General features: G+C 49.3%; 2 protein-coding genes across 4 annotated transcripts in view; both read right to left on the minus strand.

Moving 5' to 3' along the window:
* Positions 1-262: 262 nt before the first annotated feature.
* Positions 263-10,573, minus strand: LOC109515453 (calcitonin gene-related peptide type 1 receptor-like). The gene is made up of 4 exons (XM_019869246.1): positions 10,384-10,573; positions 1,480-1,579; positions 492-651; positions 263-378 (listed from the first exon to the last, which is right to left on the minus strand). The coding sequence occupies exons 2-4, from the start codon at positions 1,552-1,554 to the stop codon at positions 263-265; spliced, it is 351 nt and encodes a 116-aa protein (XP_019724805.1). The 5' UTR covers positions 1,555-1,579; positions 10,384-10,573.
* A 1,303-nt stretch (positions 10,574-11,876) lies between these two features.
* The window catches only part of tfpia (tissue factor pathway inhibitor a), a 12,586-nt gene continuing 11,072 nt past the window's right edge, over positions 11,877-13,390 (minus strand). For 2 of the 3 annotated variants that reach the window (XM_019869245.1, XM_019869243.1), the window contains exons 6-7: positions 12,546-12,734; positions 11,877-12,089 (exon numbers count right to left, since the gene is read on the minus strand). In XM_019869245.1, coding sequence (XP_019724804.1) covers positions 12,022-12,089; positions 12,546-12,734 — 257 coding nt within the window. In that variant the 3' untranslated portion in view covers positions 11,877-12,021. The remainder of the gene's footprint in view (positions 12,090-12,545; positions 12,735-13,390) is intronic. The other variant, XM_019869244.1, reaches the window with a different exon arrangement.

The following is a 13,390-nucleotide window of genomic DNA, read 5'->3' on the forward strand; positions in this document are numbered from 1 at the left end:
TTTTCTTTGGAGTTGTTTTTTTTTTTTTTTTTTTCCCCCTTACCACTCGGCCTTCGCTGGTGTGTTCATTGCAGCGCGTGTAGTTGGTCCATGTGCGATTGCTCTCTGGGTGCAGGAACCACTGGCCGCTGTCGGTGCAAATCTTTGTCACCATCTCTGCAGACAAGAAGAGGAAAATACATCATTCATCCATCCATCTATGCAGCCCTCCTCAGTGTCCATGGACTCCATGTAACAAGAAGAAAAAGAAAAACGACGACGACTAACCGGAAGGATCAAAATCCTGGAAGTAGTCCGGGCAGTGTTGCTCTGAAATGACGCCAGCCTTGGTGTCATCCCAACACAACCAGCCATCCCAAGTGCGGTTACAGGTGGGCTCTGAAAATCACAAGGGAAGACGGGAAAAAAGCCGCGGTTGGGCTTTCGGACGTCCCTTGGTTGGAAAAACGTCGAGCTCGGCGGCCTGTGAAGCCAGCCGGCCGGGCGGCTACCTTGTTGGTCGGAAGGGTTGTCCTTCATGATCTTTTGGTAGCACTCAAACTGGGCCGTGACGATCTTGTTCCTGGTGTGTCCCATGTCGTGATACACGTTGGTCGGCTGCTGCTGCTGCTGCTGACTTTCGTTGACCTCCAGACTTGCCGTCACGCGTACCTGCAAGGAGATGAAAGCGCAGCGCGCGTTCCAGTGCTGTGGATGAACTACATGCACGACAATGAACGGGACGAATAATCCGATGTGCGTCCGCGTGAGCGCTGGGCTGTCGTCGAGTCCGCTTTGATCCGGTCCAAGTCAAGTCTGAGTCCAGTCGGTCCGAGCTGTGAGTAAATTTGCTTCACCAGATGTGGCGGAAGTTAGCGCGGCGCTAACCCATCGGAGTCCCCCTTGGAACGTCGCTTTGCCAGTTCAATGAAACAGAACCCGGCAAGAGATGAAAGAAGGAGCAGCAGGAAACAGAAAGTAAGAGGAACCAATTGAGCAAACGGGCAGCTCAACGCGCAGCTCAACAGGGGGGGCCATGACTTGCGAAGATGAAGCTATTTGCCGGACAAGAGAAGTTCCTCCCCCCGGCGACGTGGAAGACGAAGCTGTTGCGCGTGGCATGTCGTGAAAAACGAGGCGATTCAAGGAAGCTGTTCAATCATTTGAACACGTCGCACCCGAGTGATCAAATGGAAAGCATGAAAAATTGCCAAGCTTGCCCACATAAACATGAGCACTTTTGTCGCTCATTGCTAGCCGGCCGCCACCGGAGGAAAGGAGCAATCAATCGTGTCTTGTATTCTGTATTTTCACGACCTTTTTTGAAAAACCAACCAACAAAACAAAACAAAACAAGTTGATTCATTTCCAAGCTTCAAATGTATAAAATATGCTATTTGACGATGTTTCTGTTGGACTAGCGACGTCAAACAAAGCTGCGGGTTAACGTGGTCAAAGATCCCCGAGCGAGGTGAAGGCGTGTTTTGCAGGCAGCCCTACCGCCGCGAGAGAGCACAGGAGCATCAGGGCCGCCAGGCCCTTCTTCCCGACGCTCGCCTCCTTCCTGTCGGCCATATTGAACGATTTAACAGCCGCCGATCTGGAAGAGAAGATCGCAAATTCCAAAGTGAGGTCAAAAAATGGACAGATGATTTCGGAAGAGGCCAAGTTTAAAACAGGAGACTTCCAGCAGCCACGCATCAGGCTCCGGCACAAATGTCGCTTATTTCTTTTCGCCACACACACACACACACACAGACAACCGTGGAAAGAAAAAAAAACAAACAAAACAAAATACACGTGGATGGGAGTCTTGTTCTAAAAAGTTGTGAAAGTTTGACTTGTTTCTCGTCAAACAACAGCGATTCGACGCTTCCCAGCTGTTGATAATTTCGTTGCATCGCTTTTAAGACGTTCGAATGAGAATATTTGGAAGGCAAATATCGTTGCTCCCCCCGCTGTGTCCAAACTGTGGCCGGCGGGCCATTTGTGGCCTGCCATGTGTTTTTAAGCGCTCCTCGACGTATACCAACTTTCAACTCCGAAATGATTTCTCCCAAACGAGTCAACATTTTTCTCCATCAAACTGCGGTGCAGAAAGACAATTCATTTTTACAAGCAAAATGCTTTCCTCCTTTTATTCTGTGCCAAGGTCCAAATTGCAAACATATCATGTAAATGATTCACACCCACCCCCCCACCCCCGCCAAAAAAAAAGCAGATGCGTTTAGACGGAAACACCAGATTTCAATGAAAAGACACAGCGAGGAGATGACATCTTTGATTTTCAAAGATGGGGGGCAGATGAGAGTGCCATTCCCTCAAAACGGGCTAATTACCCAAAAAAAGGTGTCCTTTGATCAAAGTGGGAACTGCTTCAAGCCGTCTTATGTCGAACGAAGCAAAGAAATGCAATTTGACATGAGACTGGCCAGCGATTGCCTGCCACCCGTCGAGTTTCAAGCGGTGACGACATCAGAGGGTGTCCAAGCAAAACCAGAAGACCCCCCACCAAAGATTGGACTTGTGAACCTCATCGCGGCTTTCCCAGAAGAAACTTGCCGTTTGTGCAAACTGCAGCTGCTGCTGCTGCTGGCGCAAAATGAGTCCAGGATGTTTATTTCAAGAGGCGAAGCGATGAAACTCGCCGGCGTTCGCTGGCTGGGGCGATCGCAATTCCTTTCACTCTGATAGCTTGTTTGGGACTCGGCAGATGTTTGCTGGATGATTTGGGAGAACAACGTGTGATGAAATGCGTGCTGGGGACAAATTTCAACGGAGGCGGCGACTACCTTGCCAACATGTCGCGTTGAACTGACTTGACCTCATCCGATCTGTTGCCAACGAGGAGATGAAGGGAGCAACAACGTCGATTCAAGTCCTCACCAGGATCTCAAGTGTGCCTTCGGACCAGGCGCCCCCCCCCAACTTTCCACTGGGAGCTACTCGTAGCGACTTTCGGCGAGTCAACAACTGTCTGAGTGGCCGAAACTTGCCATCGTAAAAAATGCCACAAGCTGGGATTCGCCCTCGAATCTTTATCGTCGACTCAAAAACTGTGCTGATCTCAAATCCAGCGTTCGAAACCTTGTTGGCAACATCTGCCGCTCAGGTTCACTGTCGGCCATTTTCAAAGCAAAGTTCCCCCAAATCGGTGGCGCTTCAAAATGCTCAGAACATAAAGTGAGCGGGAAGTTTTTTTGACGTGCCCTTCGTCATCCACTCCATGAGCCGCGCGATCTCTTCTAATGGACGCCAAACATCTCCGCACGCCTGTCTGAGTGGCCGAAACTTTCCATCGTAAAAAAACGCCACAAGCTGGGATTCACCCTCGAATCTTCATCGTCGACTCAAAAACTGTGCTGATCTCAAATCCACAGCGATGCTACACTGCCTCCGCTGGCACCCGTTTGTCATGACGGTGGTTTCCATTTGCTTTCAGCTTCACACTTGATTGTTGTTCTCACACACACACACACACACACGCACACACACACACAAGCTTGGCTGGTTTAATTTGATGTATCATCACACCTGCAACTCAACCCAACTCGCTTTTGAATCAGGAGAATAAGCCACGTACAAATGTCAAAGGCTTCACGCTGAGCTGTTGAGCTTTTTATCTGACGCTCCTCTCGCCGGGTCAGACCGAAATGTTTTCCATGCGCCGCAAAAAGAAAGGACTCGGCTTCATTGTTCCAAAACTTTTGAACGGGGAATGTCGTCATTTCTGAAGGACGAAAATGGATTCTTCATCAACGCGGATTCCAGAATGGAACTCCGGCAAACCAGCCCCTCCCGATTTCAATTCACTTCATTCAAGTCAAAGTCCACCAAAACATCACTCGAGAGACCATGTGAGCGCACAAAACCACAAATGGAGCGGCGGGATTCAATCCAAACAAAAGATGAGTGTCCTCAATTCAAACAAAGGCAAATCCCACGCACGCTGAGCGAAGCCCCGAAAATCCCGAGCCAGAATAGATCCGGCTCTGCACTTTGAAGAGCAGCCGAAGCTCCGCCTTCAGAAGCCCAAAAAAGAACAAGCCGTCGACGCCTTGCGAGTGTGCACGTCATGATCCGACCGGCACGCGCTTGACGCGGCGTGGAAACATCGGTCGGCAGCGCCCCTTCCCTGACACCCCCCTCCCTCGGTCGGCGCATTGTTCTCGTGGCATGAAAAAGGCCCATTGGAAGGACCTTGGCACATCTCCGCCATCCCTCAGGCACTCCGCCGCAGGGGAGAATCTGAGGATGGCTTGGAGTGAAGAAAAAAAAAAATGCAAAGAGGTGAATTTGTGAGTCGCAGTCGCTTGACTTCCAACCAAGTGCAAGTTGGGCGTGGAACTCAATCTCGTCTTCTCTCAAACTGGAACGGGTGCCGGGCCGGCCGGCCACCGAGCGCAGCATATTTGAAGCTCGCCTTTGCCTCCCAGTTTCCAGTTTGGGCACAAAGAGATCAACGAGCAACTTGGACAAACTCACAAACGCACAACACGCGCCGGAAAAGCGAAGAGGAAGGATCGGCTTGGAAACACCCTCCCTGCGAGCGTTTCCTCTCCGCCAAACATACCAAATATAGCGAGCAGACAATTCCCCCCGGGTCGGCCGCACATGTGCTCATCCCTCCCGTGTGCCTGCGAAAAGACTAAACAAACATAAAGTATATCGGCATCCGCCGCGTTCCAAACGCCATGAGAACACGTGAGAACGGAGCCGCCAGATGCCTTGGGGGGAAACGAAATCTGCCTTCCCACGCAGATGCGAGAGCGACGCCTCCTTCAACTGTCCGACGGGCCATTGGAAGGCCGTGCGCCCATCGCGGAAGGTGTTCAAAGACGGCGCCCGTGCAATCAATCGTGGAGTCGCGGCGTTGGTGAACTCGGCGGGCACGCGTTCTTCACGAGAGGCGCGACCGTGGAAACGCAAGAGCGGAAAGACCGCACCGGTGGTCTGCGGCGCTCATGGGAAAAGCCGCGGGGTCAGGCGGAGGCCGGTGATAAATCTTCTTTCTGGATGCGATGGAAACCGTTTGATTCCTCCCCCAAAACGAGATGGATTTGCAGTCACGTTTTTCACGTCAACAGTGAACAGTCGAACCACGTCAAAAAGTCAGCACAAAATTACGAGTGGGCAGTGTTCCATCGCACGCGATCGATCGCCACGGACGATTTTTCAGTGCACGCCACTTCAAGTTTTCACCTGACCGTCGAGCGAGAGGACGTCATTGGATTTGGAAGGGCGCAAAACTTTGGCGACCTGTTGGATTTTTGCCCGTTCGGTGGAAATGGCATCGGGTCCCGATGTACCGGTCCCAATCAATTTTCGACATTTGCTGGATATCGCAAAGCCTGAACAGGTGCCAAATTGTTGCGAAAACGTCTCAGTGCCGTTGATATTCCCGAACTACCGGTCCCAATCAATTTTCGACATTTGCCGGATATCGTAAAGCCCGAACAGCTTCCAAATTGTTGCGAAAACGTCTCAGTGCCGTTGATAATTTCGCTCTTTGAATGAGACCGTCGCGGCCGTCACGCCGTGTGATGTCACCGAGCCAAAACCGAGCGAGAATTTACCGGCGCGGTACGAGAAACTGAAAATCGACGATTTCTCCGTTGCTGGAGCAATTCTGCCGACGGGGGCGCACGCACCCCCGAGCTGGTCGACGACGTTAACGAGCACGCCGTCGCCTGCGCGCGCACGTTTCCCGGCCGTCGTTCCGTATCGAGAGTTGACTTTGGAGGGCTTAAGAGTGCCGAGGTTTTCTCATAGCGAAGGGATCCTGTCCCGGGGCCTCTCGTCTGCGCAAGGGAAAAATTATACAAATGGCTTGATAAAAATACGCCGGTTAAAAATAAACCCGGCCCCATCGCGCGCTGCACCTGCAAAGCGGCTCGTCACGCCAATAGAAAATGGCTTGAAGTGGTTTTAGGACGTCCTGGCCGTGTTGAAAACGGCTTTGCGTGTTCAGTGTGTCCCCCGCCGGAGGCACGCGGCGCGGTCTGTCGGGAAAACGGCCTTCTTTTTTCCTGCCCGGGCCAAGATTTTGACAGGTCGCTGCAGTGGACGCGTCAAGCACTCGAATAAGAGCACAAGGCGAGGACTGAGTGACGGACGGCCTTCAACGATAGCAGACGGCTCCCTCGCGTGCGCTTTCTGCAGTCTGTTGCCTTGAATGTGGTGGTTGCGGCCAAAGGAGAAAAAAGTTTTTCGGCCAAGGGGTGCCCAATATTGAAGATGCTGCGAAAGTGACGGGAACGGGTCGATCGCGAGAGGTTGTTTGCTTAAAAAGTAGATCTTTGGTCAAAACAGGGTTACCGCCCCCCCTTTCCCGCTCTCTGCTTTAGGCCATGCACAACCCTCCCATTCCACATGGACCCTTTTCCACATTCTTATGGAATTGAGTCAAAAAGAGGGACAGCCCGGTTGCTATCTGTTGATTCCATCCACCCGGTTTCGGCTTCATTATCAGCCGTTTGTGTCCGGGCTCTGAACATTTCCTGGAAGCCAAAACAAACACCGTCATCCACTCCCCCCTCGGAATGTTCCCGGTCAAATGGGACAAAAAAGAAAAAGAGAAGTTCCCCCTGAAAACTGTGCGAGGTAATACCGAGCTGTTATTGGGGACCTGTCATGACGTCGCCGACGACAACTGGCAAAAGTCAGCTTGCTCCAGTCCGAAGGAATGCAAACGGAAGCCTGCACGTCACCGAAGCGGACGCTACGCTTGACCTCCGACGCGGCTCTTCACTTCGTTCCTAAACGTTAATATGCTAAATAGTTTTATGGAGGAGAGGCGGAGGGGCACCAAAAAAATAATCATACAAAAGATCCCGGTTTCTCTCAAGCCATCCAGTGTGATGGAATCCGTCCCAATATAGATGAGGGTGGGGCGGGGGGCGGGGGGGGGCTGTTTGTTCAGCTTCAAACCAATTCAAAGCAGCCCCTGGGCGTGTCTTGCCCATCGAGGCGTGAAAATGACATTTTTACACTGGGCTACCTTAGCTAATTGGGACCCCCAACTGGGACTGCAGAAAGGGTTTTTTTTTACCCCCCTGCAGTCCAGCAATTCTCCGCAAATGTTGGCGATTGGTGGCCTGGTCCAGTCCCAGTCTCCCAAAATTCGAAATTTCGACTTGCCAGTATGCTGCTGCAAAAAAAAAAAAAAAAAAAAAATTCTGAAAAATTGGGCTGGCTATATCTGTCAGAAAGTGATCCAGCAAAAGACTTTTCAGGTACTTGTTACATTTTGCGAATCGAAGGCAAAACTAGCTGGACGCCACCCGACCACAAAGCAACATTTGCATCCATTTTGCATGAGCTGCCAAGTGGCCAGCGGCGGGAAATCAGAAATCGGTCCCACATGAGCTGACATGCAAAGTCAACGCCACCAAGCAGCACCGCAAGTTCCCCTTCGGAGGACAGATGCATTTGGGGGAAAGCGGGGGGAGGACATTTTTTCGATGTGCTCTCTCTGCCAGGTGACCCCTCCCACACTGTAAATCAGGAAGCCCGTGTCAAGCCAGCTGCTTTGTTTAGCTCTCACAAACACAGAACACTCGGAGAGAGTTCACGGCCCTTTTCCACTGTGCGCATGGACAAAGCCCCGCTTGCCCGTGAAGCACCTCGTGTGCCCAAATTAACCGGGATTGGAAAACACGGATGAGTGGAAATATTGACCTCAACAAGTTGGAGAAACACAATCTCTCTCTCTCTGTCACATTACAGAGTAAGACTTGCGTGCTCGCTCTTACGAGTAGCAGTCAAGAAGGCGAGCAGCAGCATTATGGACCAACTGGTGTGGAGGACTGTCTGACTCCAAAGTCAAAGTGCATGACAATCATCCAAAAACACAAACGATTGTTTCAAAGTGCTCACGGGAGAAAGGAGAGGCTTGATGTTAGCCGGCTTCCTCAAATGAAAGAAGCTTGCATTTGAAAACAGCACCAATTTGCCGGTCCGGTTTAAGAGCCGACGTCAAGAGCGTTGGCTGAAGATCAGGAGCCAGGGGGGCCCCAAGTCGGCAGGGTGGGATGCGCGAGGGCCACTGGGGCCAAACACCAACACTTCGGTCTTCTGTTCATTGAAATTCAAGAAATTTGGCGCCATCCAGGTCTTGATTCCCTCCAGACAGGATCAAAATTAGAACGCGTTTTTTTGCTCAGCGCGACATCGAGCTGACAATCATCCGCATAGCAGTGGAAGGAAATCGCGCCTTTCCTTAAGATGCAACTCAAAGGGAGCAGATACAGCGGGAAGAGCAGAGGCCCCAGAATCGTCTCTTTCGCCATCCCTCAGCAAGCTTTCCGTTCGCACGTGTGTTGCAAGCCGCCAAGTTGCAAATGTGCAGCTTATGTAACGGCGCAGCTGAGTTAGCAAAGCGTGACCCGCATCTTACATCAAAGCCCGTTGAGCTCCGTCACTCTCTGACATTCGGCTTCAAAGGCCCTCCGCGCATTCATTCCCGCGCCGAAAAGCCATTCAGCATGTGCGCCCGGCTCAACCGCGCCGCCGGCCGCGGGGACGAAACGGTGAACCGAGAAAGCACGAGAGCATTTCAAACGGTTATTGTGACTGCAGTCAATTTCAGCCGATTTGGGGCTCACTCGCCACAAATTGAGCAGGTCGCGTCTCCGTGCGCTCTTTGTGTCACGTTGAGAGTGCGCATGGCTATACGTAGCTCGCTAGATGGTCCGGCTCGTTATTTAGGCTGCGCTTTGTTTGTTTGCGCCGCTTCGGTTCGCCACACTGTGCAGCGTTTTTCTTTTGGAGTCCTGTTCGCTTGCACGTTTACACTGTGCAACATGCATTGCCTGAAGCGTCAAATGCCTGCACATTCAACAAGCAAAAGGCAAAAAAAATAGCACATTTCGTGGCTCCCCCCCCCCCCTTACTTTTACAATCTTTGTATAAATGGAGGGAGACTAGCGTAGGTACACTGCCTGCTCAATGCTAGCATTGTGTTCTAGCAACGCATCTGGCAGCTAAACAACGCGGAACTCCCGTTTCCGCGTTGTCTGGCAACCAATAGGAGGCGAGATCGATGTCACGTGTTTCGTTCTGATCTTGCATGCGTGGGACTTCATTTGCGTTGCGGCCGTTTAGGCTCCAAATGAAAATTGGACATGCGGCGCAGTCAGAAATGCTCATTTTTACGGTGGCGACATTTTGCTACCATCTCAACCCTTCAAGCGTTTTTTTTTTCTTTTCAAAACAAAGCAATTTGCGCCATTAAATCTACCTAAAAAAAAAAAAAAAAACAGCCGAGGCATGTGTTTCCAAGCTGTTATATTATGTTATTTTTTTAGATTTTGTCTTTGTGCCTGGTTACTGCACCTGGGGGGGGTTGTTGCCATTCCTGCAGATTGTTCTTCATATTCCAAGAAACTGTCTATGATGTCATTTTTGACCTGGGGTAAACCACGCTGATGTAAGGTCCTGCCTGTACCGATGCGATAAACAAAACAGAGATATTAAACTACACCACTGAAGATAATTTGAAAAAAATCTGTTTTCAGACATTCGTGAACATTATTAATTTCATTATTTCCAACATACAGTACAAAAACAAGAACTAACAAAAAAAATCTATAAATGCCCACACTGAATTGCCACACATTGCTAATAAAAAAAATGAAAGACATAAAAACAATACAAATAATAACCATTCACTTCTGCCAATTGACTTTTCCTTCACTCACACTTGAGTCCATTCAACATCAGCAAATTACTTCTGCAAAGCAAGTGGCTACTTTCAGACTTTTACCAAAGTAAAACGACTCTACAAGGTGACTTGAAGTTCATTTTGTCTGCACAAATTACTCGCGGATCAGCGCTCGTACTTAAAACAAGCCAACGTGACGTGGGAGAATTGATGCGCTCCATCACAATCTGAGCAGATCTCGGCCGGCCCGTTTTGAAAACGCAGCCCTCTGAAAGGGGCGCACGTTCAAACGCATCGCCCGAAACGAGCAGTCTCGCGATATTGCCATCAAATCCGAGCCCCAAAGTATGCACGAAGAGCGCGTCGAAGCAACATCGAGCGGCAGGCAGGCAAGCGCTATACGGTGTTGGCCATTTGTGAGCCACCCGCCCAGTGCGCATGTCGGGACTCGGCATGAAAAGCGGAATGCCTGGCCGAGGGGAAGCCCAGCTGCGCGTTCCCATGTTGTCATTAGACGTTGGCGTGATTGCTAATAGATTGAGGGCAAGGCGCGGCGCGGCGCGGCAGGCGAGCTGGCTGGTGCCGTCCATGCATGACGCATCAACACGCACGGCTGAGCAAACTGCAACGACGCGCATTCATTCCGCTCTGCATCACAGCGATGCTCCTGCTGCCGCTGCTGCATAATCGCGCGCGCGCACGCACGCACTCATACGCCGCTCACTGCTGCGCCGCCTTACCGGGAACGTTCCGTCCAAAGTGGGAAAAGAGAATCCCGTTGGAAGTCAAAGGCGTCCGTCCGGCTTTGGGTGCCGTCCAGGCAGAGAGAGAAGATGCGCACCCACGCCGAGCGCTGCAAAGTGGAAGAAGACTGCCCGTCGTCGCCGCCGCCGCTGTCAGGTTGGCGTTGGGACTCAACCCACCGCTTCCTGTGACGTCACAGCTAGCCCGCAGCTGCAGCGTGCACGCGCGCTGCGTACTCACGGCGTGAACGTGCACTCGTGTGCTCATTCATAAATAACGCGCACGCTTTGTCGTGTCTTTTTCTCTGAAATAAGACGGTAAAACGTTTCAAAATATTTAGATAGAGAGAGCGAGACAGAGACAGATTGCTAGCTAGCTAGAGAGGGAGATATGTTCAATTATTTTCATTTTATATTTGAGCATTATATTCTTTTGTGTTACAGTTACCTAGGTTATATTCCGTTTAAGAATTGCGTAAACAAGTTTATGTTGTTGTCTGATTGGCTGAAGGAAACCAGGAAGTGTTTGAGGAGCCGTAAAGAGGCGTGTTCTCGTTCGTTCGTTCGGAGGTGCAGACGTTGGAAAATTAAAAAAAGCTGCCTTCCAAGGATTCCATCTCTCCATTTGCCCATTCTTAAAGTAGAGCTATCCACTACAAATCTACGAATCCCCTAAACTTACAAGATCATACAATGAAGTGCTTCCTGTGTTCATTCGCTTGAGTAAATCACATTTTCGGGCTCCTCAGCGTGCCCGGAAACTGATTTATTTTTATTTTTTGCAAACGAGTGGACCTGGGTGGACATGTATGTAACCTACTTGACGATCATTTGGGCGATTTGATATGTTTGAACTGTACAGCACTTTGAGTTGCATTTTTATGTATGAAAAGGGCTATATCAATAAAGTTTGATTGATTGATTTGCCATGAAAAAGTGGGCGCCAAAAGGTCATTGGTGAACACTTGCCAGTCCGCCCCTGGGACCGACACCAGTGCCACAATGCCAACTTTGGCCAACACTGCCCTCTTCTGCGCTTTTTAAGAACTTCACCGGACTGGTTCAGAAACAAGCAGGCGCGGAAATTGTTTTGGAAAAATTGATTAGATGATAGTTTGTGCCAGCTTACTGCTGAACTGTCGTACACTATGTTAATCTCCTCTTAAATTGTGCGTCAAATTGAAATTGTAGGAATAAAAAAAAAAAATACAGATATTTTTAATCAGGACTAAGTCTTTTCTGATGGCCTATTTTTTCCCTTCATGATGTAATCATTTTCATTGTCGTAATAATTTTTGATGATTAAACAGAGCAGATGACATTGATTCAGAATAATTTGGGGTAAGAAACTCACAGCAGAAGGGTAAAAGTTGATGATTATTTAATCTGTCAAATGAAAAAAAATACAAAAGTCAAAGTGAATCTGTGAGATCTGTTCAATTAGAACATGCTGGCAAAAGTTTTTTTTTTTTTTTTTTTTTTTTCTCGAGGACTTAGTTACATTGCGTGCGGTGACTACGAAGCAAAACCTGAACACTTATTTGCCCAAATAGCCTGCAGGGTCAAAAGCCTACACCATAATACAAGCAGATAAATAGTGGCGACTTTCCCCAAGTGCAAATGTGGCCAACGTCTTCAGACTGAACCATGAAGAATGCTGGGGATATTTTTCTTCCGTATTCGAATCATCTTCATGCCACGATCTGCAGAACACGCGCGCACACACACACACACACACAGACACACACACACACACACACACACACACAAAAGTCTGTCCAATTCAAACAAACAAAATGTGTGCAATTCAGATTTTGAGTGGAAGCACAAACGTCACTTGGAGAATAGCGACCGCATTTGCTGCCATCATTTTCGACAAAGAAATGTGACTTTTTGGATGTTTGGAAGCAAAAACTGTCGTTGGCTTCCTGGAGTGTTTAGCTCGCCCATCAAATGTGCAATTTAACAACCGCGTCAATCTGTTGTGCGCTGCTTATTTCTGAAATGTTGCGGAATTGCGATGATTTGGATAAATTCACATCCGAACCACCCACACTAAATTATCTTTTTTTTTTTTCCTGTGGAGCCAAAAGATGGCGCCAAAGCCCTGGCTAATAGGAACATTGAAATTGTGTCAAGGAAGGAGAAAAAAAAAATACCCTTTTGACTTTTCATGCACTTCCTGATACACTGTCGCCGGTGCTTGAAGTTGTTGTTGTTCCCTCCACAGCCGCTGTACAGGAACTCGTGACACCGCTTGGCCTTGGGATGGTAGGCAAACCTGCGCAGGCTGCCGTCGCACGTTCCTCTCTCCACGGGAGCCGAGCACACATCTGACAGCTTCGCATCTGGAAATCATCGCCACGCCCGCGGTCAAATTTCACCCGAGATCAACCCTGGGCCAAGTCGCCATCCGGCCCGTCCGCAGTCACCGACGGACCTTGCGGTGTTCGTGAAGTCAAAAGAAAAGATCAAGCGCGTGGTACTTTTATTCTGAAATTTAACACATCATAAAGAAGCATCGAGGAGGGATAGTTTATCAGAATGCGCATGCGCATGTGTGTGTGTGTGTGTGTGTGTGTGTGTAAGCAACATACAATTGCATACTGAAGTCAGTCATGAATGTGTAAATGTGCCTATAATGCAGTCACATATTCTTCAATTTCATTTGATCAAGGAGTGCAAATCGAAAGGTATTCATGAATATGGCTCATGGCTTCAATTTGCGCGTGTAGTTGTTGAAACCACCGCAAGAGGTCAGTGTTTGATGTCAGCTGACGATGACGACATGCTTGGCTCACGTGTTTTGGAACCCCATTAGACCATTCAAAGCTCGGATATGATTGAGGCTTTTCATCACGTAAATTGGACATCCATTTTTCTCACAAAAGGACTTATTCATAACGGAATCAAGTGCTACACGTGCTGGTTGCGACTTAATTGGCATTGGGATTATGAGGGGAGGCAAAAAGAGCAATGAATAAAAAAAATATATATATATATA

The sequence above is a fragment of the Hippocampus comes genome, unplaced genomic scaffold, assembly GCF_001891065.2.
Source record: "Hippocampus comes isolate QL1 unplaced genomic scaffold, H_comes_QL1_v1.1 scaffold173, whole genome shotgun sequence".
NCBI classification, from domain to species: domain Eukaryota; kingdom Metazoa; phylum Chordata; class Actinopteri; order Syngnathiformes; family Syngnathidae; genus Hippocampus; species Hippocampus comes.